General features: G+C 38.8%; 2 protein-coding genes across 5 annotated transcripts; one reads left to right on the top strand and one right to left on the bottom strand.

Moving 5' to 3' along the window:
* Window positions 1-1,033: 1,033 nt before the first annotated feature.
* Window positions 1,034-12,185, bottom strand: LOC144519878 (protein tyrosine phosphatase type IVA 3). 4 transcript variants are annotated; one of them, XM_078253377.1, is made up of 7 exons: window positions 11,460-12,183; window positions 7,696-8,190; window positions 4,983-5,120; window positions 4,672-4,764; window positions 4,417-4,547; window positions 3,819-3,893; window positions 1,034-3,456 (listed from the first exon to the last, which is right to left on the bottom strand). In XM_078253377.1, the coding sequence occupies exons 3-7, from the start codon at window positions 5,076-5,078 to the stop codon at window positions 3,339-3,341; spliced, it is 513 nt and encodes a 170-aa protein (XP_078109503.1). In that variant the 5' UTR covers window positions 5,079-5,120; window positions 7,696-8,190; window positions 11,460-12,183; the 3' UTR covers window positions 1,034-3,338. The 4 variants fall into 4 exon arrangements, with proteins under 4 accessions (XP_078109503.1, XP_078109505.1, XP_078109504.1 ...); XM_078253379.1 differs by having other exon boundaries at window positions 11,630-12,183; XM_078253378.1 differs by lacking the exon at window positions 11,460-12,183 and adding an exon at window positions 10,346-11,412.
* Window positions 12,186-21,417: 9,232 nt separating this feature from the next.
* On the top strand, window positions 21,418-26,751 carry LOC144519017 (protein NDRG1-like). The gene is made up of 12 exons (XM_078251900.1): window positions 21,418-21,468; window positions 21,710-21,815; window positions 22,339-22,459; window positions 22,595-22,657; window positions 22,774-22,834; window positions 23,796-23,882; window positions 24,210-24,266; window positions 24,413-24,579; window positions 24,801-24,900; window positions 25,171-25,206; window positions 25,312-25,363; window positions 26,151-26,751. The coding sequence occupies exons 1-12, from the start codon at window positions 21,418-21,420 to the stop codon at window positions 26,381-26,383; spliced, it is 1,134 nt and encodes a 377-aa protein (XP_078108026.1). The 3' UTR covers window positions 26,384-26,751.
* The last annotated feature ends 654 nt before the right edge of the window (window positions 26,752-27,405 follow it).

Here is a 27,405-nt window from a genome sequence, read left to right as displayed (position 1 = left end):
AGCGCCCTTTGCGGCGGGAGGACTGTACTGCGGCTGAGAAGGGCGCTGCAGCAGTATTCTTTAAAGATTTTTTTTGCCAATGATTTCTTTTACATAACATCTTTAATATGTTGACCACTGTGTCAGCAGGCATCAACACTGTTGCCATATACTTGTAGTTGTTTAGTTGAAGTTGTGGGAGTAATACAGTATGTGTGAGTAATACTTGTTTTAACGTAACATTTATGGTGGTCACGTGGTGCAACAAATACAGACCATGTAAAAAAAATACAGGTTGTATATCAGGGTAATGGGACTGTAAAAAAAAAGTTGTTTTTTTAAATGGCTCTTTACAGGACAATGGCTAAATTATGGTTACAAATGTCTGATACAGTGAGCTGATAAGTACAGAGAAGAGTTTCTCTGATACTAACATTTATTCAACTAGAAAATCATTACAAATATAGAATTTTGTGGTAACCATGGAATTTTAAGAATACATTATAATTTTACAGGTCAAAATCAAAGTAATCATAAGATCAATAAATGATTTGGGAGTGTTGCCAAATTATTGTCATAAAAATAGAGCTAAAGAATAGACATGACACAGTTTAATATTGCAGATTACAGAAAGAATAGCTCCTATCAACATTTACCTTTAGTGTCTTCAAAACCTGGAGGGTACGGAGGGAGTCGCCCTATTGAAGTCTCTAGGTGACCTGAGTAGGCTGAAAGATCATTTAAGGCCTGACTTAACTTAAACTTAAAGTCCATTAGTATTGACAATAGTGTTTTATATTATACAGCTAGTAAAGCCGTAATAAACCCACTGATCATTCATTGCTGTTTTCCTCTGGCACATTTTCATTTATATTTATAAATATATATTTATAAATATTATATTTATATTTATAAATAAATATTATATTTATTCTCAGTTTTTTTAATTTTATAATGTCCATTGGAACGGAACTTCATAAGGATGCAAAACAGGGATCCTTATAGGCACAGTAAAATAGACAGAGGAATTAATTAACAACTATTAAAATATAGGGACAATGACAAAGCCTTTATTAACAGTGCAAAAATGTACAGAGATACAGACATTTACAGCATTTAGTTTTACATAAAAAAAAGTGTCAGCTCAGGTCAGTTCCAATTATTAACAATGACTAAAGACTGCAAAACACACACACACACACACACACACGCGTACACACACACACACACACTCACACGCGTACACACACACACACACACACACACACACACACACACACACACACACAATTTTACACCCTCTGCTCACATTTCTTTCTCACAAATTGTTGTTCAGGACATAAGATGATGAGGGGACTACAAGCAACCTACTACTGTAATACATAAAAGGTGCATGCTCTACCATGAAGCAGTTGGTTACATGCATCATTAAGAAACAATACAAATTAATGAGCAAACTCCAACCCACAAGAAAATCTGTATAAGATACTGTGACCTAGTTTAAATGATGCGCATTAATATTTATTCTAGGATTAGAGATCTAAATTTATCCATATATCATCATCATACAACTGAGATATTATGTCATGAACTGCTTATAATGTGAAAATTCCTCTCTGACAAAGAAACATAAAACATATGTGTAATACCTGCAATGGTTTCATTTTCTTTGCAAATGTTTGTAGTCAATGACTGTGAGGAGTGGTTTACCCTTACCTCTAGAATAAAAGTGATAAATAGAGATACTTCATTTAATATTATTTACAACTAGTTTACATCCCTCCGTCATTTTAGAATGTGTGTAATGCATTATAACTGTAGAATTATTAACATTTCCTTTTGTTTTAAATAATACATATGTACTTTTAAACTGGCTTGAAATCAGCTGCTGCTGACAAAGATGTTTACTTTTGTGGGTATCAGTAAACAGAGCAAAATATAATGCACACACTAATATGTAAACACATCATTTGAGCACGATGAAATTAGATTTAAACGGCAACTGTGACAAAACCAAATGAAGGCTTTATGTTTACCAAAATGCTTCATCTAGCATTTCAGAAGCTGATTTTGATACTGAATGGCAGAAAATGCTGCTTGAAAATGAGTTCTTTTATCTCCAGTTACACAGAGAACAGACATCAACAGGAATAATGTAAAAGATAGGGTCAACTTAAAGTATTGACCTAATTTACAGTAAAAACACTGAGCTGTTAACTCTCAGAAATACTGCATGCCATTTTATAGCATGAATATGGGGAAGTTTGAACATATTGAACACCTGTACAAAATAATGAAAATTCAATGGTATCTTTACAAAATATCTGGTATGATTTGACGTTTTGAGGGCCAATAGAACAGGTATATCATAATATAAAATTTCAATGTGATTCATGAACCTCAACACATTATCCCTAACCCAACTTTGTGTCTTTTCCATCTATATCTATACTATATATATCCCCTGAACAATTAGCTACAAAACTTATGTGATTTTCTCTTCCCTGCCATTATTTGCCATCTTTCTTCACTGTAATCTATATTGTGAAGCAAACCAATAAAATATTTTTTTCTTTAAAAGACAAGACATCACAAAGATGGGTTCTAATAAAACTGCTGTCAATTCCCAGGGTACACACGGGCCAAATGAAGCCTGTATATTTAGTGTTTGTGATAGTGACACAAGGCTGATATGGTTGTATTCCTGAGGCATTTTTTGAGGGATCATGGTATGCAGCAACATTTCGGCCTCAGTGTAAGTTTATGCTCACCCTACTTTGCTCCTTTGAGTTCCCTCACAAAAAACGATGTCACTTCCTGAACATGGTGTCAATGGAATTGAAGTTTCTTTATTTTAAAGTCGAGAAACTACAAACTAACACGGTGGAAAATTACTTCAGGCACACAGAGTGAATTATAAAAATGCGAGAAAAAAAAATAACTATAGTTTTTCCTAATATATAGCCTATCAGAGAGAGTTTAACATGGCTAACTAGTATTTTATTATTTTATGGCGTATAGGTCTTGTAGAAGAGGATAACGTTACACTGGGGACATGGTAAAATCGAGCACATGTACCATAAAAAAGGGCAGTAAAGTACAACATGTATTTTTAATGTGCATTATTCTGTGTTAATGTGATAAAGAAGACCTTTAGCTATAATTTAAGCCATTTTTTTAATAAAAATGTGACACATCTTAAAGGAAATATGAGGACAGGGCATATATTAAAATATTGCTGCATAACAGGAATGACCCGGGTACAAAATGTCTTTTGTGTTTTGTGTGTGTGTGTGTGTGTGTGTGTGTGTGTGTGTGTGTGTGTGTGTGTGTGTGTGTGTGTGTGTGTGTGTGTGTGTTCACATTGTGCAGCACTTGTTCTTGTGTGAATTAGAGTCTTTGAAGCGGAGTCTCTGCTTGGATCGATATTTCTCCAGGTAGGTTAGCTGTTTACTGTTGATGGCTCCACGACGCTTCCTGAAATACACACAAAGACAAAATATGTTAAAAAAAGACAAATAACGTATGATGGAAGGTATAACCCTTCCTGATTACCCTAATTCTTCAAATGGCTCTACCGCGTGCGTTGCTGTCTGCCTAATTGTCTTCTTTGATATCACCACCAGATGGCACCAAAGAAAAATAATTACAATTTCTACATGGAGTGTATAACTAGTAGTGAATAAATTGTGTGTGTGTGGTAAGATGTATTCTTAAACTATGTTAAATATTTTACATATTACACAAAGCTTTTTTTGTGTATATCAAAAACCAGTGCTCTTACACCATGATATTTGTTATTTCTGCATGATGAGGATGTAGTTTATAAGTGTACTCACTGTCTGATAAGTTGAATAGCATCTTCATACTTCATCCCACTCTCTATCAGAGCCAGAGCAACCAGTACAGGGGCCCTGTATGCATGCATAAACACACACAGAGTCATGTGTATTCCAGCCATTTTTGTGACACATCTTAAAGGAAATATGAGGACAGGGCATAAATGAAAATATTGCTGCATAACAGGAATGACCCGGGTACAAAATGTCTTTTGTGTGTGTGTGTGTATATGTGTGTGTGTGTGTGTGTGTGTGTGTGTGTGTGTGTGTGTGTGTGTGTGTGTATTAGTGTTTGCTGTGTGTGCACATAGTGTTCAACACATATAAGCGAGAGACCAATGCCACTAAAACTACAAAAGGCATCTGATCATATCATCCGATTATGTTGCTGTGTACAGCATAATCATATGCGTGCAAACAATAACTATGGTGTGACTGTAATCCAACCGGTCTGACCTAGTTTTATAGCAGAAACATGAAACATTCTCCATGTTAATCCCTGCTGTGCATAGGTGGTGAGTCTCCCTCTCTTGGATTCAGTTAAGACACAATCTGTGTAAAGTAAAGTTTTTGTTTGTTTGTTTGGTGTGTCTCTCACCTCCCCAGCCCAGCCACACAGTGAACAGCCACACAGCATCCTGGATCCTCCTGAAACTTCTTCTTCAGTAGACTCAACCAATCATCAACCAGTTTACTGGGGGGCGGGGCTCCATCATCAAACGGCCAATCCTGAAGAAAAAAAGCAGTTACAAGCAAACAGTGACAGTACTACTGGCACTGTGTGTGTGTGTGTGTGTGTGTGTGTGTGTGTGTGTGTGTGTGTGTGTGTGTGTGTGTGTGTGTGTGTGCTTACCACTACAGTAATGCCGTCTTTCTCCAACGGTGTTTTATCATAGGTAATATCACAGACTCTAACTACTGTGGTGGCACCAAAGCGCTTTAGGTCCTGAATGGGACAACAGTGGTAGGAGACCATTTTCACAACTTAGCCAAAACACAAGTTGATCAATTCAATTCAGTTAAAGTGTCATGTCATCAGCAAGGGAAACAACACATGCAGTTTATACATGATAAATGTGTATTTATGTGTTTTATTAACGTTTATTTACAGTAAAGCTTTTCAGTGGACTGAAGGGGGTCTGTTATCACACACACATTTCTTACCTCTATGAAGGAGCTGAGTGTGCTGTCTGTGGGGTTGTGTGTGATCAGGAATCTCATGTTTTTGTGGCACAGTTCCACTGGAGCTGGACGGTTCATGGTGACCAGCGTGACCTTTGATATCCCAGGAGGACCTCAGACCTTTTATGTCAGGGAGAATTGTACTGCATATAACTAAAAATTGAACATGGCGTCAAATATTTGAACCAAATTTCAGGCACATTTTTATGTCCCGAAGACATTTGCATATAAAACACAAAAAATGGCACCACATGAAGTTATGGAAAATGTCATCTTTGAGTCATCTCATCTCCGCATGTGTTTTAGTGATTACAACACATGCGGTTTTCTAGATTTGTCTCATTCATTTCCCATTAAGTATCACTACTGTTTCTTTGACACCAATATGCCTTTTTAACTGAAGACATTTTGAAAAGAAATGAAAAGCACAGGTGTAAATGATGAAATAAATGATGGTGGATTCAGTTTCAGGGTCCTATTATTGTTCATGCTGGCTCACTGTGACACTGTCACACTGGCTTACTGGGACACTTGAATAGAACAGAGCCATCGCTGTTATAATTAGTACCACATGTGCTTTTCCTACTATGACATGACAAAATGTCTGCTGTGAAGAAAAAAAAAAGGTCAATTCAGCATACCATGCCCACACACCACAAGCTTCACCCCTCCAGGGTGCATTACTGCAACTTTTTTTTTTAAACGCAACCTATCCTGTTACAAACTTAAGACATCTCAAGATTATCAAAAGGTCAAGGTCACATTTTAAGGTCCTTTTCTTTAATGCAATATAATATATGCACATCTACTGTAGTAAAGGGACACCATTATTCAAAGAGGAATGTAATACTGCAGTTCAAGGCCCTACAACTCCACCGGTTTGGTTTGCTTGACCTCATCTCAAGCAGACTGCACTTGCTTGACATCTGCCTCAGGCTTTGGTCTCGCCTGTTAAGGTGGGACATCTCACACCACTATTTATTGCTACATCGAGTTTCAACCTCAAATAATTCCCATCATAGCTCTGCCCAACTTAAACCTGGTTTAATCAGCCAGAACATTTCATTGCATTTTGGCCTTTAATTGATGGACATGAATTGAGGACAGTTCAGGGGCGATTCTAGGAACAGACCTTTAGGGGAGCTCAGCCCCTAATGAGAATGTGACACGGATACAGTGCCTTGCAAAATTGATAACCCCCCCTGCTAAATCAGTAATTTCATTAGCCGATAATCTCTGAGCTAGCTACTGAACAACAACGTCAGCTAAAGTTTTTTTGACACTATTAACACTATGATGGAACTAAACCTGACACTCAGGCACTCAGGTCACAGTAATAACGACCAATTTGACAAAATGTTCTAACATTCAGCAATTTTAGTTGCTTACGTTTCAATTTGGGTTCTAATCTGCACTATGAAATGACCAACTTCTTCTCTGGGGACTATCAACGTTAAACGTTGATAGTCCCCAGAGTTCTCCTGCTTTCTCTCTGACAGATTAGATAGAGACTCAGCCAAAGGCGGGAGTCTGGCACAACTACAAGGAAATTCTTTTTATTAGGAATAACCCCTTGAGATGTAGCATCTCGTTTTCGAGGGGGTCCTTAAAGGCAAACATATACAATACAGTCACAATTAGACAAAACAGTTAACAAAACAACTTGAGGAGACTACGTTTCTGTTAACCCTTTCCTTGACTGGGTTACAGGTGTGTAGCATCGGCGACAGCAACACAGGATTAAACCTGTTTAAAGACCTTTGAATCTGTAATTGTCTGTCCTCTGTCACTAACAGACAAGTTCGCAAACTCTTACTTGAAGCACTAAAATGAATTAAAAAAAAACATTGTTTTAATTATTACAATTTTAAGGGGGGCTGAGATAAAATTTAGGGGGGTTTGAGCCCCCATAAAAAGGGTGTAAAATCGCCAATGGGACAATTGTAGACAGGAAACGGGGGAGAGAGAGGGGGAAGACATGCAAGCAAATGGCCGCAGGTCGGTATCGAAGTCTGGGCCACTGCGGTAAGGATTGAGCCCTGGTACATGGGGCGCACGCTCTACCAGGTGAGCTTCCAGGGCGCCCCGATAAGGGCACATCTAATATCAAAATGCATGTATACTACATTCAACACAGTATTATTGAGTTGTATACTGGATGTAAAAAAAAAAAAAATTATTATAACTGTTAATGGATCATTTATTTCAAGTTTCTCTTGTGCAATGGCATTGATCTTGCTCACATTTCGAATATGACAACAGGGATATGAGTGTATTTTAGGATGGAATTTTTATTTTAATCAATCTAGTTCAGGGATGCCTTACATTCCATACAGACACTATTTTAGTCAAAGTAAAGTACTATTTGGGTGATCAGGCTAGTAAAGAAATGGATAAACTAAGCCAGTGATGACTAGGCACAAATGCGTGACTGAAGGAACTTGTGTATTGCGCATTCATAAATCTGTATAGCAGGCAGTACAGGAATTTTGCAGCAACAGGTTTACACTTCCCAAGAACACAGGAGAGGCATATCTGCCAAAAGAATTCTTGTAAATAAAACTTACAACCATGGAAATTAGCCAAAAGCTGATTAAGCTCACACTGACCAAACTTAAAAATCTATCACAGAATAATATAATCATGCCAGAACAAATCAGTAATGTGCAAGAGGTGTTGGTGCATCACTATTTACCTTTAGCTCCAGCTGTAGCAGGTAGCTGCTGTGTCTTCAACTTATATCAGGTCTCCAGGTAACTCTGGACTTCCTGTCTTTTGCTGAACTTCCTGTTGGAGACTGTTTATTTGTTCCCAATTCTGAGGTCCTGTTGTCTTGAGAACAGTTTCACTCCATCAGTTGACTGTATCCTATAGTCCAGGAAGCTACAGTGTGTCAGCTCTCTCTGTGTCCGTCTCTTTGTTTTTATCTCTTTGATCTGCTTTAGTCCTTCTCTCTTTGTCTCTTAGTTCTTTAGCTCTCTCTGTCCTTCTCTCTCCAGTTAGCTTCCAGTGACGAGGTTCCACGTCTTACCCCATGAGCTGGCTGGTTTTAGAGGGCAAGGGCCAATGGTCTTTCAGGTATCAGGGCCGCAGGACTGCATGGTTGCAGCTTCATTCCAGATAGACTCTAAATGTGTTGTGCGTGGCAGTAGTCACCACTCCGCCGCACAAACTCCATCAACCAGCAGTTCTAAAGTACAAAAGATACAAACAAAATGTAACTTTTTAAATGATCAACTTTCAGAAAAACAGTAATGAAAATTGGTACAAATAAAATGTCAATAATCCAGCATTTGTTCCAATGTTCCAAACATAGTATATACTATATATACCCATACTGTTTGGCAAAATCTACTAATGACAGCCTAAATCAGTAATGTGAAGGCCAACAGGAGGGCAGATGATTGGCTGATGTACAGTATATAGATAAACACACAAACACACACATGAACATGTGTATATATTCAGATTTTAATGTTTTGCCATTGAACCCACTTAACAAAATTATAGCATTAGTTTCAAATATTAAATCAAATTGACAAACACTGCGGCATGCAAACATAGTCACTAGTGAACCTGAGAAAGTGGTTGGTGCTTGTAATTTTAAAATAACCCACCAAAGATTGCCAAATAGCAAGAACAGCTAGCTTATGCATACAGTATATTCAAGACTGCTGATATTTGCAAGTAAGTCCTGATTCTCCCTTCTTTAAGAAGTCAGTTGTGTGCATACATATACACAAGCAGACACACACAATGAGTCAACTATCACTGTATGCAGTTACTGAACAATGTACAAAAGTGGTCCTATATTTGCATGGAATAGACAAGTAAGCACAGAAACAGATGACAGATGCAGCATGAGCTAGAAAATCTAATACATGATGTGGCTCACAAAATATGGAAAATGTTATTAGATTAGCCTGCACAATGTCAACCAAATTAAATTTGGTGTGGAAAAAAAGAGAAACCCAGTGTCCTACGTAATGTATCCTAAGAGGATTGTAGTGTAAGTGTAGAAGAGTAGTAGCTGTAGTTCCTCAGCCTTTGGGACAAAAGACCACACATTGTAGTACAAACTGTAAAACAAATAAAAAGGAAGGTTAGCTCACTTGCTACTTCAAGTAGTCCTCCTACTAGGGTGAGAATGATCTCAGATCAGTACTTCTTGAAAAGTGCAACAACAGCTTTGGCATATTTTGTGCATACAAACAGTTGCTGTTGATCAGATACATATCTGCACGTCTATGAGATGTTTAAATTATATTTTAACAGTGTGTCTTAGATGTGTGTTTAACACAGCTTGATCCTCTTTATTCTCTGAAGTAAAAGACATTGGGCTGAACTCCAGCTATGTAATGTGCCTTATTATTGGTTCAGTATATTTGTAGAAAGTTCTCGTCTGCCGCATTCTGTCCAGCTAAATATTACATAAATTAGTGAAAGGATACTGGGAAACTGCTTGGAAATTATAATGCAGTTTCTTCAAAAGTCAACAAGTTTAATATTCTGCTTAGCAACAATAATAAAAAAAAGATGACAGAAACCTGTCTGATAAACCTATTAAAGTTTTACATAGTTAGGCATACATAAAAGTATGGGACTAAACATGATAAGTGTTTTACCCAAAGCAGGAATAGAAAAACAAATGCTGATCACGTTATGGAGGACGGGCAGAGTGAGTGAAGGAAACATAAAGGAAGGTGGTCAAAGACGTTACCAAACCAAACATTCAGACAAACAACAAGGGAAAGTCCAGAGGTACTCTGGGTAATCCGTCTTCACCTTCTCATCTCAGCTAACAATTCACATGCGCACACACACACACACACACACACACACACACACACACACACACACACACACACACACACACACACACTCTTCATAATCACATGCCGACTTACTCACTAACTCTCCCAGAAGAGTGCCGTCTATTTCAGGTTGTTGACTATCTATGATTAGGAATTTATCCTTTGTTACCACAGTTACCACTAATCAGGATAGAGGTCAATCCCATCCAGTCAATTCAAAGTCTAGAATGAACATTAATTCTGAGGTTTTATGAGATGCCATTTGTGTTTTTACAGCCTCATGTAACACAAGCACAACAACAATTTAACTCCATGAGACACACAGGATAAAAACAAATGTGTATCACACAAAGCAACATGACATAAGGCACTGTCACAGACGTGACAAAGCAGTAAATTCACTGAAACCGGGAGACACAACTGAGTGACTTAAATAAAAACATCATAAGAAAGCATAAAGAAGCATGAGGGAAATGGCTAGACGGTAGCAGTAATTCCAATTAAAACTGCAAGGCGAATCTTCCCTGTTACCTTAGAGCGCAGTTTGTAAAAACAGGTGCATCCCCAGTTGATCATCTGGCTGCCTGGCTTCCCTGTCACGGGCTGGGTCAGGACCCAAAGAAGTTAAAAATGGATCTCAATGTTATTTTAGAACTGCGTTAGGTAGCCAAACCTTTCTAAAGTGCGTGCAAATGTGAGGCAGAATGAAACACAGTAAGCTTGTAGGTTAGTAGTAATGAGTCTATATCCTTGACGTTCCACTTCCGGGATTGCTCTGTTGCCGACAGAAATTCCGCCGGATTTCACTCATTTAGGCCGGATATCCGTTGTATTGGGCTTCGTTTGTGTTGGCATTTTAAACTCTCATTTTTCTCCCATCCTGGAATGCTGTGTGGACTAGCCAGACCCTCCTCCGCAGGGCTGTGGAGGAGGGTCTGGCAAAGCGAGACTAGTTGTAATGACACCAACAAGGCAGGTTAGTAGTAGCCTGAAATAGGATCAATCCTGTTACAGCACATTCATCTCTGCTGCCTTCAGTTAACAATTACTGAGGAGGATTTCTGCAGCAGCTCCAAGTCAACTTGAAAAAAAAAAAAAAGAAGATGTGCTAAATTTCTAAATTTTGGCTGTTTTTAAAACAGTACAGCCTTCCCTCTTACCTCAGTGGTCAGCTTGGCTGCTGAACATGAAAATTCACAAACCACAAGTAAGTCCTGCAAAAGCAACAGCCCTAAAACAGTGTGAGTGCTGACACACAAATAGCTGACTGGCTGTTATAGTAAACCCCTGTAGACACTGAATACCTGCAGCTGTATTTATAGCTGTATCTATACCAGCAGCTGATTCTTCAAATCATTGTGGAAGTAACAGTCTGCAATTCTAGTACACCCATGTCTTGCCACTGACAGCCTATTCCAGCAAAGAAGTGTGATTATAACTTAATTAGTATCTCTAACTGTGGAAATGAATGTCGATGTAAATTCTCCACCATTGTATCTACATTCGTTATTCGTCACATGAAGTTGTTGTTCCTAAAAGTTACAAAACTTGCTGTGGCTGTGTGACACCTCCAGAAACCTTTCCCAAATACTATTAATTATGACAATAGCAACAAAACAAATACAACACTACACATTGTCCTTACCTGCTATTCAATGTAATTTCCAACAACAGAAATAACAGCACTTCTTCTGCCTCTTTGCCAAAGCAAAGTCCACCTGCTTTTTCTGCCTCTAGAAGCTGAGCTGTCTGGTAGTCAACCAGCAGAAAATGGCATATTCATGCATCAACCTGCTGCTCCACAATAACACTGACCTATCCACCTCTCCTTGTACCTCTTGGCCTCTCAGTATCCGCTGTGATGTCTGTACTGTACGTGCCAGTTTGTAGCTGTAGCAGTGCAGAGTGCTTGGCTGAGGATCTGCTGTGAGCTGGTCTAATCAGGCTGAGCAGCCATCTGACCCTGACAGCCCTGTCACTACCAGAACACTCTACAGTTAATGCTCTTAGAGGGAGAGGAGAAGAGCCTTACTCCCTCCTCCTCCTCCTACTCCCCCTCCTCTTCTTCCTCCCCTTCATCCACTTGACTCCTTTCTCCCTCCACTCTTCCAGGGTAAAGAAGAGGTGCTGTGCCCCCTTCCTCTCCTCAGCCTTCCTATAGGCTGATGATTACAAGGTTCAGTCAAGGAAGTCTGTGGTCTCACATATAGTACAGTGCACAGTAACAATATAAATACAGATTGGTGTTTTCAGTTCCTCTTTCTCTCAAATATAACAAAAAATATTGTGAAATTTTAGGTCCAACAAGTAGTTTCTGCCATGACACAACTGTCTAGACCTTGTCTTGTTTTCCTCTCCTCCCTCTCTCCCCACTTTTCCTCCCTGTACCAACTAAAAATAGACGGTTCTTTGAGCTACCAGCTAGATTGGACAAGTCAAACCTTTGAGTCCCAGTTCATGGAATTAACTTTCTCCTTAACTCACAATAGTCTCAAGTTTGTTTGTGTTCCTACAGCCAAACTGATGTGTGTTGTTGCCACACTGCATCACTCACTATGTTTGTCCAAAAATATAATAAAAAGGGTGAACATTTTCTGAACCAACAATCATTGAGGCAGGCTTCCAAGAAATCCATGTAGCTTTGTGTTTTTTGAGTTTTAAGGATACATTTTATCCGATTTGTTTAGAAAGTTATGGTGAGGATGTGTGAGTACAGAGAGTCACAAGGCAGTCATACGTACATACTTCTTAAAGAAGAACAGGCTGGGGCCTCACCTCACTATCAATCACTTTGAGTAGATGTTGCCATGACTGTTTACCCACGTATGGAGCTTTAGAAAAACACCTCTTACTAGCTAAAATTAGCTGAAGCACTACTTGAACGCTTTCCAGTTTATCACGTTCAACTTTGAATGTTCAGGATCACACCTGCTGCTTATTATATTCTGTGTGTATTTGTGCTCTCAAAACTGGAGTTGTGTTTGTTGCATGCATTATGGTGACAAGGATTTCAGCTACTGTATCATGGCTTAGGGTTACCTCACTGTTATATTTTTTTTGTTCCGGCTAATCAGTAACCACTTTTGGTTATTAGCGGGTTCCAAACACAATGTGACAGTTAGACAGATAAAGACCTTCAGAGAGATGGAAAATAAGAGGCAACTACTTTGCCTTGATGCCCTTTAATTAGGACTTTGACTGCTAAAACATGTAAACATAGAATAGAGGTGATTATGGCTTGTTCACACTGTACAGTACGTGTCTTTACATCTTTTAAAGCACAGGTGTCATCAGTGTGTGTGTGTGTGTGTAAACACAGTCAAGAGAGACAGGAACATGGTGGGAGAGAGAGGAACATTGCATGCAACAAAAGGTTGACCATCTGTTTTGATACGACAAACAGCAGTGCACTGGCCTAAACAGGGTATCTGCAATGGCTTCTGGAAATGTGAGCCTGCACCCTGTAGGTCAACTCTCTGCTGGCAGTCTTGTGCTTTCGACGGAGTCTAAAGTACACTTCGGGGCCCGGCTGTGGCGCCATGAAAAGCATTGGGCTGACCTGCAAAGACTTTAGAATCCCCTTACCACAGCTACAAGGAAATGTCAAGGAAGTGTTCAGGCCTTATTTTTATTAACCAAACTGCTGATGGTGACTATCATGGTAATTATGAATCATCATGCTCAGACTCGCCTGTCAGAGTCGGACTGAAGCAGCAACTATGAATAGAGATAATTTATTACCTTGTTTTCTCATATCAAAACTTTCAGAGTAATCATGACATCCATGAAAGCAAGGCTAAATGATAGGACAATGGCACTTTAAGGCCCGCCATACGTATTCTTCTTATCATGTCAAAATGTGTCGGTATTTGTGAAAGTGAATCTTTTTATTAAAAAAATGAAATATTGTGAAATTGCTGATAGCAGAACTAGTGCTGCTGCCAAAGTTTGAGAGGTTTGCTGGAGAATGCATACATAAATAGATCTAACACTACGAACATACAGTACACACCCCATTGATTTGCACATTGTGCGTTTGTTAATTCTTCCACATATGTTAAGTAAAGTTCTGTTTAACTGTTGTTTAACTAGATTCTTCTTGGAAAGCTATTACGTCATGTTTGGTGCTATTTAAACCTCCTATTGCCTTTAGAGAAGCGCTCTAATCTGGCTCAGTAGCTTCTTGTCTCACTCTATTGCATTTGTGTGTGATGAATACAAACATAGCTGTGTCATTCTCTCCTAATGAATGACTGAAATGGGAACACAGGCAAGCTTACCATTTACACTCATTTATCATGTTGATATATACAATTACATAGTACATTCTCTCCCCTTGACTAGTTTGTAATTCTGTCCCTCAGGCACACTAGTCATGCAGCAGTGTGAAATACTTAGTAATCCCCAGAGCAACTAAAAAGAAACTGGATATGAAAAGGAAGCATGGTTTTTCCCAACAGTTTTCTTACAGTATCGTACAGTATACTGTAAGCTGACATTTCCTGTTTCACACACAACAAGTATTTTAATGGTATCTAAATAGCACACAATCACACAATGTCTAATTTCACTTTAACCCTAATGTTTAGGGTTTGTGACGTCGCAGCAGGTGCTTTGCTGCTGGAAAACCGAGCCCCTGATTGGCCAGGAGTGGATGGTGGAGAAGCAGCAGTATGCTGTGTGGGATCAAGTGATATTTCAGGGGCTTCCTGTTTTGAGCCATACTAATATTTTGAAGTGACTGCAGTAAACTTGCTTGCAGTTTTGGAAGGATCTTTGATTTGTTGCAAAGTTGTTTCATCTATATAATGCGATACAGGACCATTTCACAAAATGCAATATAAAACTGTGCAAAGAGATACTGTATATGACAACTTGTATGAACAATGCATTGCAGTGGTTCCCAACCTATGGGCCAGAAGGTTGCAAAATAAATCTGAAGGGTCGCAGGCAGATTTAAAAAAAGAAATTGTTCCACCCAAATTTATATTTATGCATATCAAACATTTCTTAAATCTGTGCTTTTTTACTTTATTAACATAGTTCTACCTTTTCAGGCATCTAAAACAATAATCAACCTCTGACGAGATTTAATGGATCTTTATTTCACTTTCAAAAACAGTTTCAGGTCTTACAAGTAACTCCACAGCAAAACACTGTACCTAAATCTCTTTTTTTCGAGATTCTGTACCCTTAGCTAATCATGCTATACAAGGAATAGTGGAAAGGGCCTGTGTCTTTGCACATAAACACGCACATACCCTCAGAAACATGCTTACAGGAGAACGCATATAGGCTACATACTGACACACACACACACACACACACACACACACACACAACAAACACACACATAAGCACACCGTCAAGCATGTGGCAAGCAGCAGCAGCTGCTGTGTGTATAATTAGAGTGTTTTGAAAGCTGAGAGTTGGACAGCAGGACCTTCACCTGCAGACTTAGAAGAGTTACCATGACAACCAGCTGTCAACAAGACAATACAACTGCAACTGTGCCCGCTACAGTATACTGTATATGCATATGTAAGCCAGGTGACCTAAACATCATGAAGAAATAAAGTAAAGAAAGTGTGGGATACATGGTCTCATGCATCCTGTTGATACATAAGCAATAAATAAGAATCGTTCTCACCCACAACACAGAGTGTCCATAACACATGTGCAGCAGGTTATAGAGAAGGTTGCATATCAATACTCTTAAGTCAAGGATCACTTCACCATATGCTGAGATTTCTGGCTTTCCAAACTTACTTTCCATCTCACTGTCCATCCCTTCTGTTTTGGAATGGAAACCCCCATACGGGATTTAAAAAGCTCCAAGTGACTTCCTTAAATATTAAAACATATATTGAATATATTTAACGCCAGATTATATTTTTAAATTTAAGCTATGCGGAAGTACAAAGCGCCAAGTACAAAGTTATTTTAATATTAGGCAACAGTCATTTCAAAAACATTTGTCAGGTGAAAAGCAGTGCATTGAAATTCTGAGCTTTAGCACGCTGCATCCAGAAAGTCAACATCTCCATCTGGTGGAATCAATACAAAGGTGCAGACTGTGCTGCTACAAGCTCAGGTGACCGTGGAAGCTGACACAAATATTGCTTTCTTACAAAGGTCTGTTGATTGATTGTCAATAGCCAATAAAACAGTATCTTTAAAGGGAAAGGAATTTTCTTTTTCTGAACACTCACCGGTGCCACAAGACATTCCTCTGTACAAAAGAAAAACATACAGACAACCAGAGCTGACCACAGAGGATGTATTCTAAATTGATTCTATGGATAATTCAAGTTAAAAGTATAACAATAATAATACAGTAAAAAAAATCCATATATACCTTCACAGTAGAAAAAGTAAGTCGAGAAATAATAGAAGTAGAAAATAAATAAATAGGAAAAGAAAAAATTAATTAATGAATTGATTCATTCATTCATTCATTTGTAAAATGTAGAGATACAAAGGGGTGCCACACTGTAAAATCTACTGCCTGTTCCCCAGGAACTAGATCCATACAGGACATAATGTCTCTGATCCAGTGTGAGTGGGAGGGAGGAGCAGAGTCCTTCCACTTACTGTAAGTAAGATAGCTCGTCAGCCAGTAAAGCAGTACGTTTGTAAAAGCCTTTCAGCAAATCTGTTTGTTTTTTTTTTCAACAAAAAAGTTTGGGTCTATGCCAAAAATAGTAGTCAAAGGATTTGGCTCAGTTTGGTTGTGAAAGGGTTTCTGAAATAATTTAAAAGACTGATGTCCAAAACTTAACTAAAAGAAGATATGGCCAAGTAGGCCTACATGTGAAGGAGTAAAGCAGCTGCACTTTTCCATTTATCACATGTCCTGTAAAGTAAAACAAAAAGTAAACTAGTAAAAGTAAAGTAACTTCTTAGATTAGTTGCAGCTTCAAATGGCTCATTTAAAGCTGTGAGGTTTGTAAAATTTATTTTCAGTACTAATTTGACTATAATGACCAATGCTGCACTACTTTGCTTAAAGACAGCAGAGGTTTTGGGGTGATATCTGATGTAGGCTTAAAGGTCCAGTGTGTAACGTGTTTAGTTGTTCATTATCAAAATCTGTGTTGCCTGTTCACAAACTTGTCCTTTTTCATGAATATTTACCACCACCATTAATTCCAAGTATTCCTTTTGGCTTGAAATTTTACATTTGCATTCGCATGAACTGGGGTGGACACTCCATATTCATGCGCCATCTTGAAATACATTAGTCGGTAAGGGACATACAGGACATACTGCTCAGCCTTTTCTTGTTTGTTGTTTCAGGCAGTAATACAGTGACAATAGGTTTGTTTCACATATAAGACATTTTGACATGTCACAGCAGGGATATCACAGGTTTAATGATGGCTGAATTCCATTTAGCTGCTACAGTTTTAGGATTCTGGCATTGTTCATGCTGTCACACTGTCACAGCCTATTGGGACACGTGAATAGAACACAACCATTGTTAGTGTTATTAGTAACACCTGTGCTTTTCCTACAATGACAAGCCAAAATGCTGGCCGTAAAGAAAGCCTGTGACTTTATTTTTTCCTGAAGACACCATTCAAAAATCCCGACACAGGCTCACATGACCTAGCCATAGCATTTTTCAAGTAATACAATCTCTTTTTCATTTTTTATCACTTTATTCTTTTTTGGAACTAGTGTACTAGTAACTTTTTTTTTTTTTTAGTCAGTTGTTTGATCCCTAAATGCTTTCCATTGAATTAGGGATGACTTCAGTATTTAGTTCATAATATGACTAGATTTAGTAGCATCTAGCCACTAAATACTATTATGGCTATAGGCCCTCTCTAGAGCCAGTGTTTGGTTTGTCTGTTCTGGGCTACTGTAGAAAATAAAAACATAGTTATGATTAGTATATTCCATTTTGCCAGTAGATCTCCTAAATCCTTCACACTTTTGCAGCCATGTTGTATCAAGTAACCATTTGTTACATAATGTTGAAAATTCTTTAATAGCACTTTACTCTGTTGCCAATTGAACAAGGTCAATGTCTGTGGTTGATTATGTTTCTTATGGTTTTATCTGTTGCACAAGACTTAATGTCCTGTTTGATCAAATGCCAGCGTGTCTTCAGTCAAACAGCAGGTGTGACCTTAATTGAGCTGGCAGAAATTCTACCTGCAGACAGACTCAATACGCATTTAGAGCTATAGGATGTAAACGTGTTGTCATATTAGATAATTATAACCAACAGGGTGCTTTAATTTTAATAGTGACACTAGTCACTCAAAACCTCAAACACACTATTATGCAAAAAAAAGGCAGGTTAATGTTGTTAACATGGTCAAATCTGACACATCAATCAGTTGAAATGATCACAACACATGCCCCAAAATATGGGACTAATGCGGTCACTGGTGAAATAGGCTAGCAAAAAGAAACGATAAAAAAAACACGCACATCTCCGTGCCCAATAGGATGGGTGGTGTATCAAAGACATTAAAACAAAAAGAGCCACATACATCAAGTAGCTCCCGTTAGAATCATTTTAATGCTGTGTAATGTTTCAAGCACCAGGTTCTTCCTTCCTCAGACTTCTTTGAAATAGGCTAGCATGCCAAAGCTTAGTCAGGGTTAGTATGATGTTAAAATGGCTTCCGGCTGACGTGAGGCTGAGTAAGACCCATCTGCTGCTCTCTGCTTATCAGCCACCACTAAATGGATTAAACCTGCTGCACACACAGTTCTTATCTAGCTGTGTTTACGTGTGTTCAAGCAAGTTGTGGTGTTATGGCCTTAAGAAGGTGCACACAGCACAGTCTGCTGTGTTTCCGCTCAGTCATGTCACATGTCTTAATATATCATATGGAATCTAGGGAATATCCTGTATGTGACAATAATTGTTGTATATGAAGCGTCTGCTGCACGCTGATAGTCGCTGACACAATGTTAAAGATACATCACTGAGGGGATAGCACTTCATTTACCCACCCTGATTTTCTGCAGCTAATCCCAAAACCTTTGACCTGTTGCCATCATGAGGGAAACGCCAGTTCATTTAAGAGCACTTACATTCCCTTGGACAAAAAAAACAAAAAGAAGCAGCTTTTAAATTTAACGCAGCAATGGCAAATGTAACTACATGGCTTAAACATTCTCACCTCTGTCTAAATGTAAAGAAAACTGTCTGCATGTTTTTTACAAAGACACACTCCTCATCTGACTGTGATCACAAAGTCTATGTGTCTGGTGATAATATTCAAGTTGTCTATCATGTCAATTTTTTTTTGGGGCCTTTTCACCTTTATTTTGATAGGACAGCTAGGTGAGAAAGGGGAGAGAGAGGGGGAAGACATGCAGGAAATCGTCACAGGTCGGATTCGAACCCTGGAGCTCTGCGTCGAGGCATAAACCCAGCCACTAATCTAGCCAATTTTAGGTATATAAGAAGCTGCCTAACAAGTTCAGCAGCAAAATTATATTGTATGACAAGCTGGACGCAAGCAAAAGATACCACCCTTAAGCCTGTTCTCTCTCTGTATGAACAGGCCCTCAAAGTGCTAGACAGAAAACACAATACTCATCACAATTGTAAAATTCTTAACAAATATGCCATCCTTAGTTGGGAAAATCTAATCAAATATAATGACACCTGCCTAAGGTTCAAGATCCTGAATGGCAAATCTCCTCCACCGCTCAATACTTTTATTAAGCAAAACAATTCTAACACTAGAACCACTAGGTCTGTTCTGAGAGGGGACTGTGTAACCCCTTACAGGTCCAACTCCTTTAGTCAATCATGCTTTTTCTGTTAGAGCCTCTAATAGATGGAACACTCTACCAAATGAAACAAGAAACTGCACCACCTACCATAACTTCACACAAAGGCTCAAGGCCTGGCTCTTGGGAAGTCAGACTTGTGAACATTTTTAATCTCCTGGTAATTTTATATTATTGTTGTTATCACTGCTGACCTGCTGCTAACATGTTTGATGTCTTGCCCGGTGTCAAATATAGTTCTCTGCATTTCCTGGGTACAGTATTTATGAAAAATGAACCTGTATTTTAACTATTTTACCATCTAATTAACCTGTGCTGTATTAACGCCTCCCTCATGAGTGATGTAGCCTATTTCATCTTTTTATTACTGCTTGTTACTGCTTTTGCATGGTTGAATGGTGCAAGAAGATGGCTCTGGTCTGTGTTGCTTGGCTGTGTTTTGATGCTTGCATGGCTTCTGAATACTGAATGGAGATATTGTTGATGTGTAACTGTGTTAATGTCTTGCTGCTTCCTGTAGCTCCGCATGGCTAACTGAGAAAGCTTATTATTGCTCTAGCTGTCTGTATGATGTCTTGTTGACTTCTGTCTGTATAGTGTAACCTGTACTAATGTCTTGCTGTTTCCTGTTGCTCTGGTCTAAAATCATCTGGCCAAAGAACTACAGTTGAAAATTAGCCGGCTGGCTAACACTGGCACATTAACAGAAATGTTAATGTGTGTTGTCCTTTATAAAATAAAGAATAAGAATAAGAATTATGCAAAGACATTTGTAGATGTGTGTTTACTCTAACTAAAACCACACTATTTTAATAAATCTGAAAACCTAAGTCATAAAGAAAGTAATAAATCAAACCCCTCACATAAAAAAAAAAAAACTGTTGGAAACCAAGACTTAAATATTAAACTTTCACAAAGATATGACTGGAAGGATTTCCCGCAATGAAACATAGTCTCAAACAACTAGTCAACTGCTTTATATCTGAAAATCTTTTTATTTATTCTTTGCAATTCTTTACTGCTATCCAGAGTTATTGTACTTGTTAGCAGGAGGGTCAAGGTTAACCGAACTGCAAGGAGCTGAATGTTTTGCTGTGAGGAACAGATGGCACAAAGAGATTAGACAGCTGACCTGCTCCCGGCTTGGCTTGTTGTGACTCCACTGATGCCAAAAACAGCAAGCTTTACCTGTGATTTTAATGTAAGTTCCCACCAACAAAGTTTATAACAGGACGCATTTAGTCAGATTTATTTCCAATAGTTTAGTTTTTAATACATTTCAGTTGTCGCGCATGAGACATAAGAATACCTTATTCAAAGCTGATTTTAAGAAAATCAGTTTATTAAATGTCTAGAAACAAATTTCAATTCAATTCTGTTGATCATCTGTCCTTACAGCTGAATATTTTTGCTCAAAGTATCTTAAGATGCATGGAAACTTCACAGTAAAGTTGTGTTTTCACAGTGAAGATATGAATTCCCTTTGGAAATACAGTGCTGTCTCTGTGGGAATACAGCAGCTTAAGCTCGGCTTAAAATAGTAAGGTTTAATAGTAAGGCTTAGTAAGGTAAATTGGTACAGTAGGGCTTAGACACAGATCAGTGTCCTAGGATATATAAACCAGCTCAAACTAAAAGTGTGTCAGACGCATAAACACTGTTGCTCTGAGGTCGTCATTACTGCAGGACTGGACTAAAAATACAAATAATGAGAAAATTATTTGCTACAAAAAAAAGAGGGGTTTAAGAAACAAATATCTACACAGGACATCTGCTCTGCATCTACTGCACATATTCTTTAGCCTACCTCTGTTGTGGTTTACTCTGCATCAGCAGTGATGGAAGTGGACGACAATGAGTGTGAATCTGTATTTGAGCCCCACATCACTGTAAGTATCCCAAAGAGCTTCAGTTAAACTTGCTGCTAGATTCACTTCTACATGTGCAATCCTTGTGCATAGTTAAATTACTTGTATTCTGCCTGGCTACATGTACAGCACACAGTCGAATGGGTGTAATAATATGTGCATCAGTAACTTCAGCCACCCACACACACACACACACACACACACACACACACAGTTGCATGTATTAATTATCTGAATGTGTGATTGAATCTGTTTGTTTTAGGAGGAGCATGTAGAGACTCACTATGGAAACGTCCACTGCATCATGGTAGGAACTCCGAGGGCAAACCACCCTGTCCTCCTGACATTTCATGATGTTGGACTGAACCGTAAGTTCCAACTCTCAGCCCCACAATAATGTGGCATTTGTAATGTAATGCACACAAATAAACTGTAATATACCTATATACAGGTGGGGGGAAAATCTAACCAAATGGAAATCACTGCTGTAAAAAGGAGAAGTTGTATAAATATCTTGATATCCAAATTAAGGCATATCACAGCTATCTGATTTTTTTATTTTTTAAACATCAGTCTATTTATATCAGCTAAGCTGAAAACTAGATGTCCATGGTGCGTAAATACAACTTGTTGGTTCATTATGTTATGTAAAACCTCTTAGCTTGCATGGATGCGTCAAAATATCCTTATTTATATTTGAAATCCTTTAAAACAACACTTTAATCCATTTGTACATTTTGAATAACGCATATTCAATTCTCTCTAAATAAATATTAATCTGAGTGATATTGTTTTCTTTTTTCTTGTGTTTTCTTATTTTATCTTTCATAATCCTATCACCTTTTATCCCTTTACTTAAACGGAATCTATGTAATTTTTGTCTTCTTATAGACAAGTCCTGTTTTGACACACTGTTCAACCACGAGGACATGCGGGAAATCAACAGCTATTTGCCTGTTTGTCATGTTGAAGCACCAGGACAACATGAGGGAGCCAAAACTCTGCCTTCTTCGTCAGTACACTTTTTTTTAACTTTCAGTCTGAAATGTATTTACATGTCGTGCTGTAATATTATCATTGTTTTATAAAGCAATAAGTGAGTGAATCCCACACCTGCTGATGGGTATGTTGACTTTTGACCCCTCAGATATATTTACCCTTCCATGGACCAGCTATCTGAAGCACTGCCCGCTGTCCTCAAACACTTTGGGTGAGTTAATCTGATACTTAACAAACACTTTTCAGTTAGCCTTTCATTAAAGGTTAGAACATTTTCCCACACTAGGATTCATCTCAGTTTGGACCTTGTGATTGTGTGCTTTACAGGTTGCGTAGAGTTATTGGACTTGGAGTTGGAGCTGGAGCCTACATCCTGGCTAAGTTCGCTGTGAGTTACAATCTCTAAATCTCATTTGAACTTGAGACAGGGAGAGAGAACATAGTTTTACACCCAGTTTGCAAAAATATAAAGTTAACATCTTTTTGTTTTTTAAGATTGTTTTTTGGGCTTTTCTGGCCTTTAATTGATAGGATAGTTTGAAGACAGGAAAGGGGAGAGAGAGGTGGGAAGACATGCAGCAAAGGGCCGCGGGTCAGATTCCAACCTGGGTCTCTGCCAGGGACTCCGCTTAATTATGGCGCACACTCTACTGGGTGAGCTAGAGGTCACCGCAAAGTATAAATCTTTACTCTTGCAAAGACATTCGCTTGGTTGTAGTTCCTCCTAGCGTACACTGGGCAAATACGTAATTCAGATCTATGCCAGAGTTACTGATCAGATCTTTCCTTTGCAAAACTACGCAGATACAATTACACATGTCTCCTAAGTCCCAGAGGGGGGATGAAACTCCTATTCGAAAGCCACGGATAAACTTAAACTTACATTGTGTAATCTTTTGAGATGATTCTTAGCAAAACACCCTTTGTTCTTTCACAAATATGTGCTCATTCATGTGTAATTACTTCCACCAACTAATCAAAGTATTCTCGTAAGCGTAGAATCTGCCATTCAGAATCATTCAGAATACATACGAGCTTGAATGACGGCCGCCATATAGCGCCTCCATCTTTAAAATACCTTAGCCAAAGAGGGACATACCCTCGCAGCCATGCTATCCATAAAAAAACGCTAGATGGGTAACAGCAAGATCGTATCCATGGAAGAAACTGATGAAAATGTATGGCTGCATAGAAATCAAGGATGTGATCTGTTTGTCCAAGAATAACATGACATTAAGTTGTAAACACGCTCAAAAAATATATGAGAGAACTGCTGAAAAACATGCCAGCAAGTTTAAAAGAGTTATTGAATATGATATCATTAACTAGTCTTCTCTATGTGTGTGTAGCTGAATCACCCAGATCTGGTGGACGGATTGGTTTTGATCAACATCAACCCCAGCGCTGAAGGATTAATTGATTCTGTTGCAAGCAAGGTGAGCAGTGTGGTGTGGGTTGATCATCCATCATGTATGTTGAATAACAGCAACATCTATTTCAAATATTGTGGTACTTTCAATCTATACAACCGCCTGTATTGATAGATATACATTACATTTGATTGTTCCTGACACTTCAGCTGCTATGTGTTTAGTGACGCCTATATTTGTCCCATTTGTGCCGCTAGAAGAGTAGTGAGAGTATTTGTCCTTGTGATCGGTTCTCCATTTGGCGATTATTTTAAACCTAGAACGTAAATAAATTAAAGGCTATCTGAATCTAGCTGTATGTAATTGTGTGTATGTTTTGTGTGTGTGTTATAGCTCACCGAATGGACCCACACTCTCCCGGACACGGTCATCTCACATTTGTTTGGAAAGGTAAGTTATCAGGCTTACTCTACAGGGATTAGCTTCAGTTGCCGTGACAACGAAAGTGGAAACATCTTTAAAATAAACTTAACTAAAAGTATCAAGTGAGTCTTACATACAGAATACAGAATATCTCTGTCTTACTGATTTTTCAGGATGAGATCGAGACCAATCATGACCTCATAGCTACTTACCGTCACAACATCACAACAACAATGAACCAGTCCAACTTGACTCAGTTCCTCCACTCCTACAACAACCGCAACGCTCTGGAGGTGGAGAGGCCTATTCCTGGAGAAAACATCAATTTCAGGACCCTCAAGTTAGTACAACCACTGACATTTAAAGAGAGTATAGCAGCAGGGTCTTTAAAATGAATACTTGGATGTTATTTCACATATTATAATACCCTTGTTGATGGTAAGAAGTAGAAAGCATCAGCCAATGTGTGAATCATCATTGCATCATTGCAGCAGGCTCTGTCAATCCTAACTATGTCTTACTTTTTCCGCCTATTTCACCTGCCCATTTGTTGGTTTACAGGTGCTCCACCCTGCTGATTGTAGGAGATAATTCTCCAGCTGTGGAGGCCGTGGTCGACTGCAACTCTAAACTCAACCCCACCGAGACCACTCTGCTCAAGGTAACCAAAAGACTGACTGACTGACACAGAAATGAAGCAAACAACCAAATAATTATTTTTCAAACGGTTAGAAAACCTTGGACAACATATTGTCAGGGCTGAAAACCTGTGAAGAATGATGAGTGATCTGTTAAATTAAATAACAACATGAGCACGAACAGCTTTACCTTGGATGGTCTGGCAAAGCGAGACTAAACTGAACCTAACACCAGGTAAAGGTTTTACTGCAGACTGAAGCCTACACCTGACCTTTGCACTTTGCTCTTCTAGATGGCGGACTGTGGAGGACTTCCTCAGGTGGATCAGGTACACTGTGACATTTTGATGGCTACTCCGCTGACAACAATGTAGAATCTGCACTCCTGATTGGTTGGAAATATATTCAATATTTTTTATCTTTTGTCTCCCCAGCCAGCCAAAGTGATTGAAGCCTTGAAATATTTCATCCAGGGCATAGGATACTGTAAGTGACTATTGGGCTACTTAACCCCAAACTATCCTAATCTTAAAGGGGAACTATGCAGGGGTTTTTTTTAGCTTAATTTACCTTAACTGAACAGCTTCGGAGTCATTGGAATGGTTATATGACTTTTTTCGAGTTCAGTGGTGGTCGTCTTGCTCCCCCCCTAGCGCCTGTGAGCGGAAAAACCACCCTTGCAACTTTCGGCCGGTGAGCCGGCAGCCTCAGTATCAGGAAGTATCGCGTGATATCAGGTCTCGCTATGTAACAAATTGCTTCACGGCACTGCACACATACGCCCATTCAGGAACCGGCTAACAAGGTAGCGATGGAGTTTTTCACACTATCGTCATGGCTGAGCCAGCAAAAAAGAAACAGAAAGCTAGGAAAGCATTGTCGGAGGAACAGAGATAGAGGAAACGGCAGACTGACCGAGCGAGGAGTCACGAGTAAACATAGGAGCTGCCAAATATCTATTCCGAAGCTGTAGGGGGAGCTCTATAGAGAAACCTGCGAGCAAAAAGTGAGAAAACAGCGAAGAAATGGCCAAAACTGCATAGCACCCCTTTAAATTAGAGCTATTACATCTCATAGATCAGTAGCGGAAGTATTCTCATCTCTGCAGGTGTCACTCTCCGTTCAGCTATGCAAGCTACTCAATTTTTCCTGTGTATTATAATAATAATAATATTATTGTACTATATCAGTTGGCAAAACTGATTAAATGAATTATTATGCCCCTTAAGGGGGGATGCAGAATATTACAAACCTATTTCTCCTCTTTCTCCAGTGTCCAGTGTCAGCATGACCAGACTTCGGTCACGGACGACCTCCAGCTCCAGCATCACGTCCATTGATGGCCCTCGGAGCCGCGCGCACACCAACGAGCTGCAGCATGAACATACACACTCACGCGGCACCGAAGAGAAGCGCGGGCGCTCACACACTGACATCCCAATGGAGAGTATGTCCAAAAGTAATGTGGACCACATCGTCTCAAAGTCCAGCGAAGTGGCATGCTAGAGCGCACTCTGCACTACATCGCATGCACTTAAATCAAATCATACCTCATTATATCTAATCAGACAGCTTCCCACTGTCATGCCCTTTCATCTGCACTATCTCTAGCTGAAAGGTCACAGGTCGTATGTGACTTTGGTCTATCTAAACTCTGTCTCCCTATTCCTTCATCAATAAATTAACCATCCTTTCCTGCGTCACTCTCTTGGCATCATTCCTAGTTTCTCTATCCAACTGCTCTCCTCCTCTCTGAACTGTTACTGTATGTCATCCTTCTTTACTATATGTTTTTTTTCCCCTCACTGTCCCTGTTCATGTCCTTGTCTACTTTCAAGCTGAAATGTATTCTTTGAAAATCATGTGTTTATGTAATACACAAATGCATATTCATGTATAAGGAATGCAATTAAAATGTAAAGACACAGTATATAAAGTAAGGTCTAAAAACTGTATGCTCATAACTGTAGGAATGTGTATTTATTATTCACAACTGTGACAGCTGTGTGTTATTAACTGCAGGAATGTTTTATAGACATACTTTTTAGATTCAAAAATGTTTTATATTTGGACTTGCATTGGGAATTCTGTGTGATTATTACTATAAAGACACGTTACTGTTCAACTCAATTAAAACAGAGGACTTCATGTAAGTATCTCTTGTGCTATCAGTGATTACACTTTTTACTGTAAATAATCACCTAGCTGGCCCTCATTTATTCTAACTACAGATAAAAAACAGAACAATCTGACCTGCCCCGTACTAACTGCTTTTACTGTCATAAAAAGAGGGCTTATAATTGCTTTACAACTTCAAAATGTTGGCTTTAAATGACAAAAACAACCAAATAGGATTGTTACAATGATAACCACAACATAATTCTGACAAAATGTTGCTTTCAGCTCTCTGTTGTACATAGACTCACCATTCACTAGATTATTTGATTGGATTAATTGGAATAAAAATGATCATATATCTGGTTCTGCTATAGATTTTGATCCTTTTTTTAAAGAAAAACTTTCCATTA

Source organism: Sander vitreus, chromosome 6 (assembly GCF_031162955.1).
Source record: "Sander vitreus isolate 19-12246 chromosome 6, sanVit1, whole genome shotgun sequence".
NCBI lineage: Eukaryota > Metazoa > Chordata > Actinopteri > Perciformes > Percidae > Sander > Sander vitreus.
Note: the sequence above shows the minus strand (reverse complement) of the source record. Positions and strands in the feature narration are given on the sequence as shown.

Excerpts from the sequence above, each read along its gene's own strand:
- LOC144519878 (XM_078253377.1), bottom strand. The coding sequence starts at position 5,078 with ATGAACCGTCCAGCTCCAGTGGAACTGTGCCACAAAAACATGAGATTC. Across the intron at positions 4,765-4,982 it reads CACTCAGCTCCTTCATAGAG|GACCTAAAGCGCTTTGGTGC; the intron begins GTAAGAAATGTG and ends TGTCCCATTCAG. Across the intron at positions 4,548-4,671 it reads AAGACGGCATTACTGTAGTG|GATTGGCCGTTTGATGATGG; the intron begins GTAAGCACACAC and ends TTTTTTCTTCAG.
- LOC144519017 (XM_078251900.1), top strand. The coding sequence starts at position 21,418 with ATGGAAGTGGACGACAATGAGTGTGAATCTGTATTTGAGCCCCACATC. Across the intron at positions 21,469-21,709 it reads TATTTGAGCCCCACATCACT|GAGGAGCATGTAGAGACTCA; the intron begins GTAAGTATCCCA and ends TGTTTGTTTTAG. Across the intron at positions 22,658-22,773 it reads GCTGTCCTCAAACACTTTGG|GTTGCGTAGAGTTATTGGAC; the intron begins GTGAGTTAATCT and ends TGTGCTTTACAG.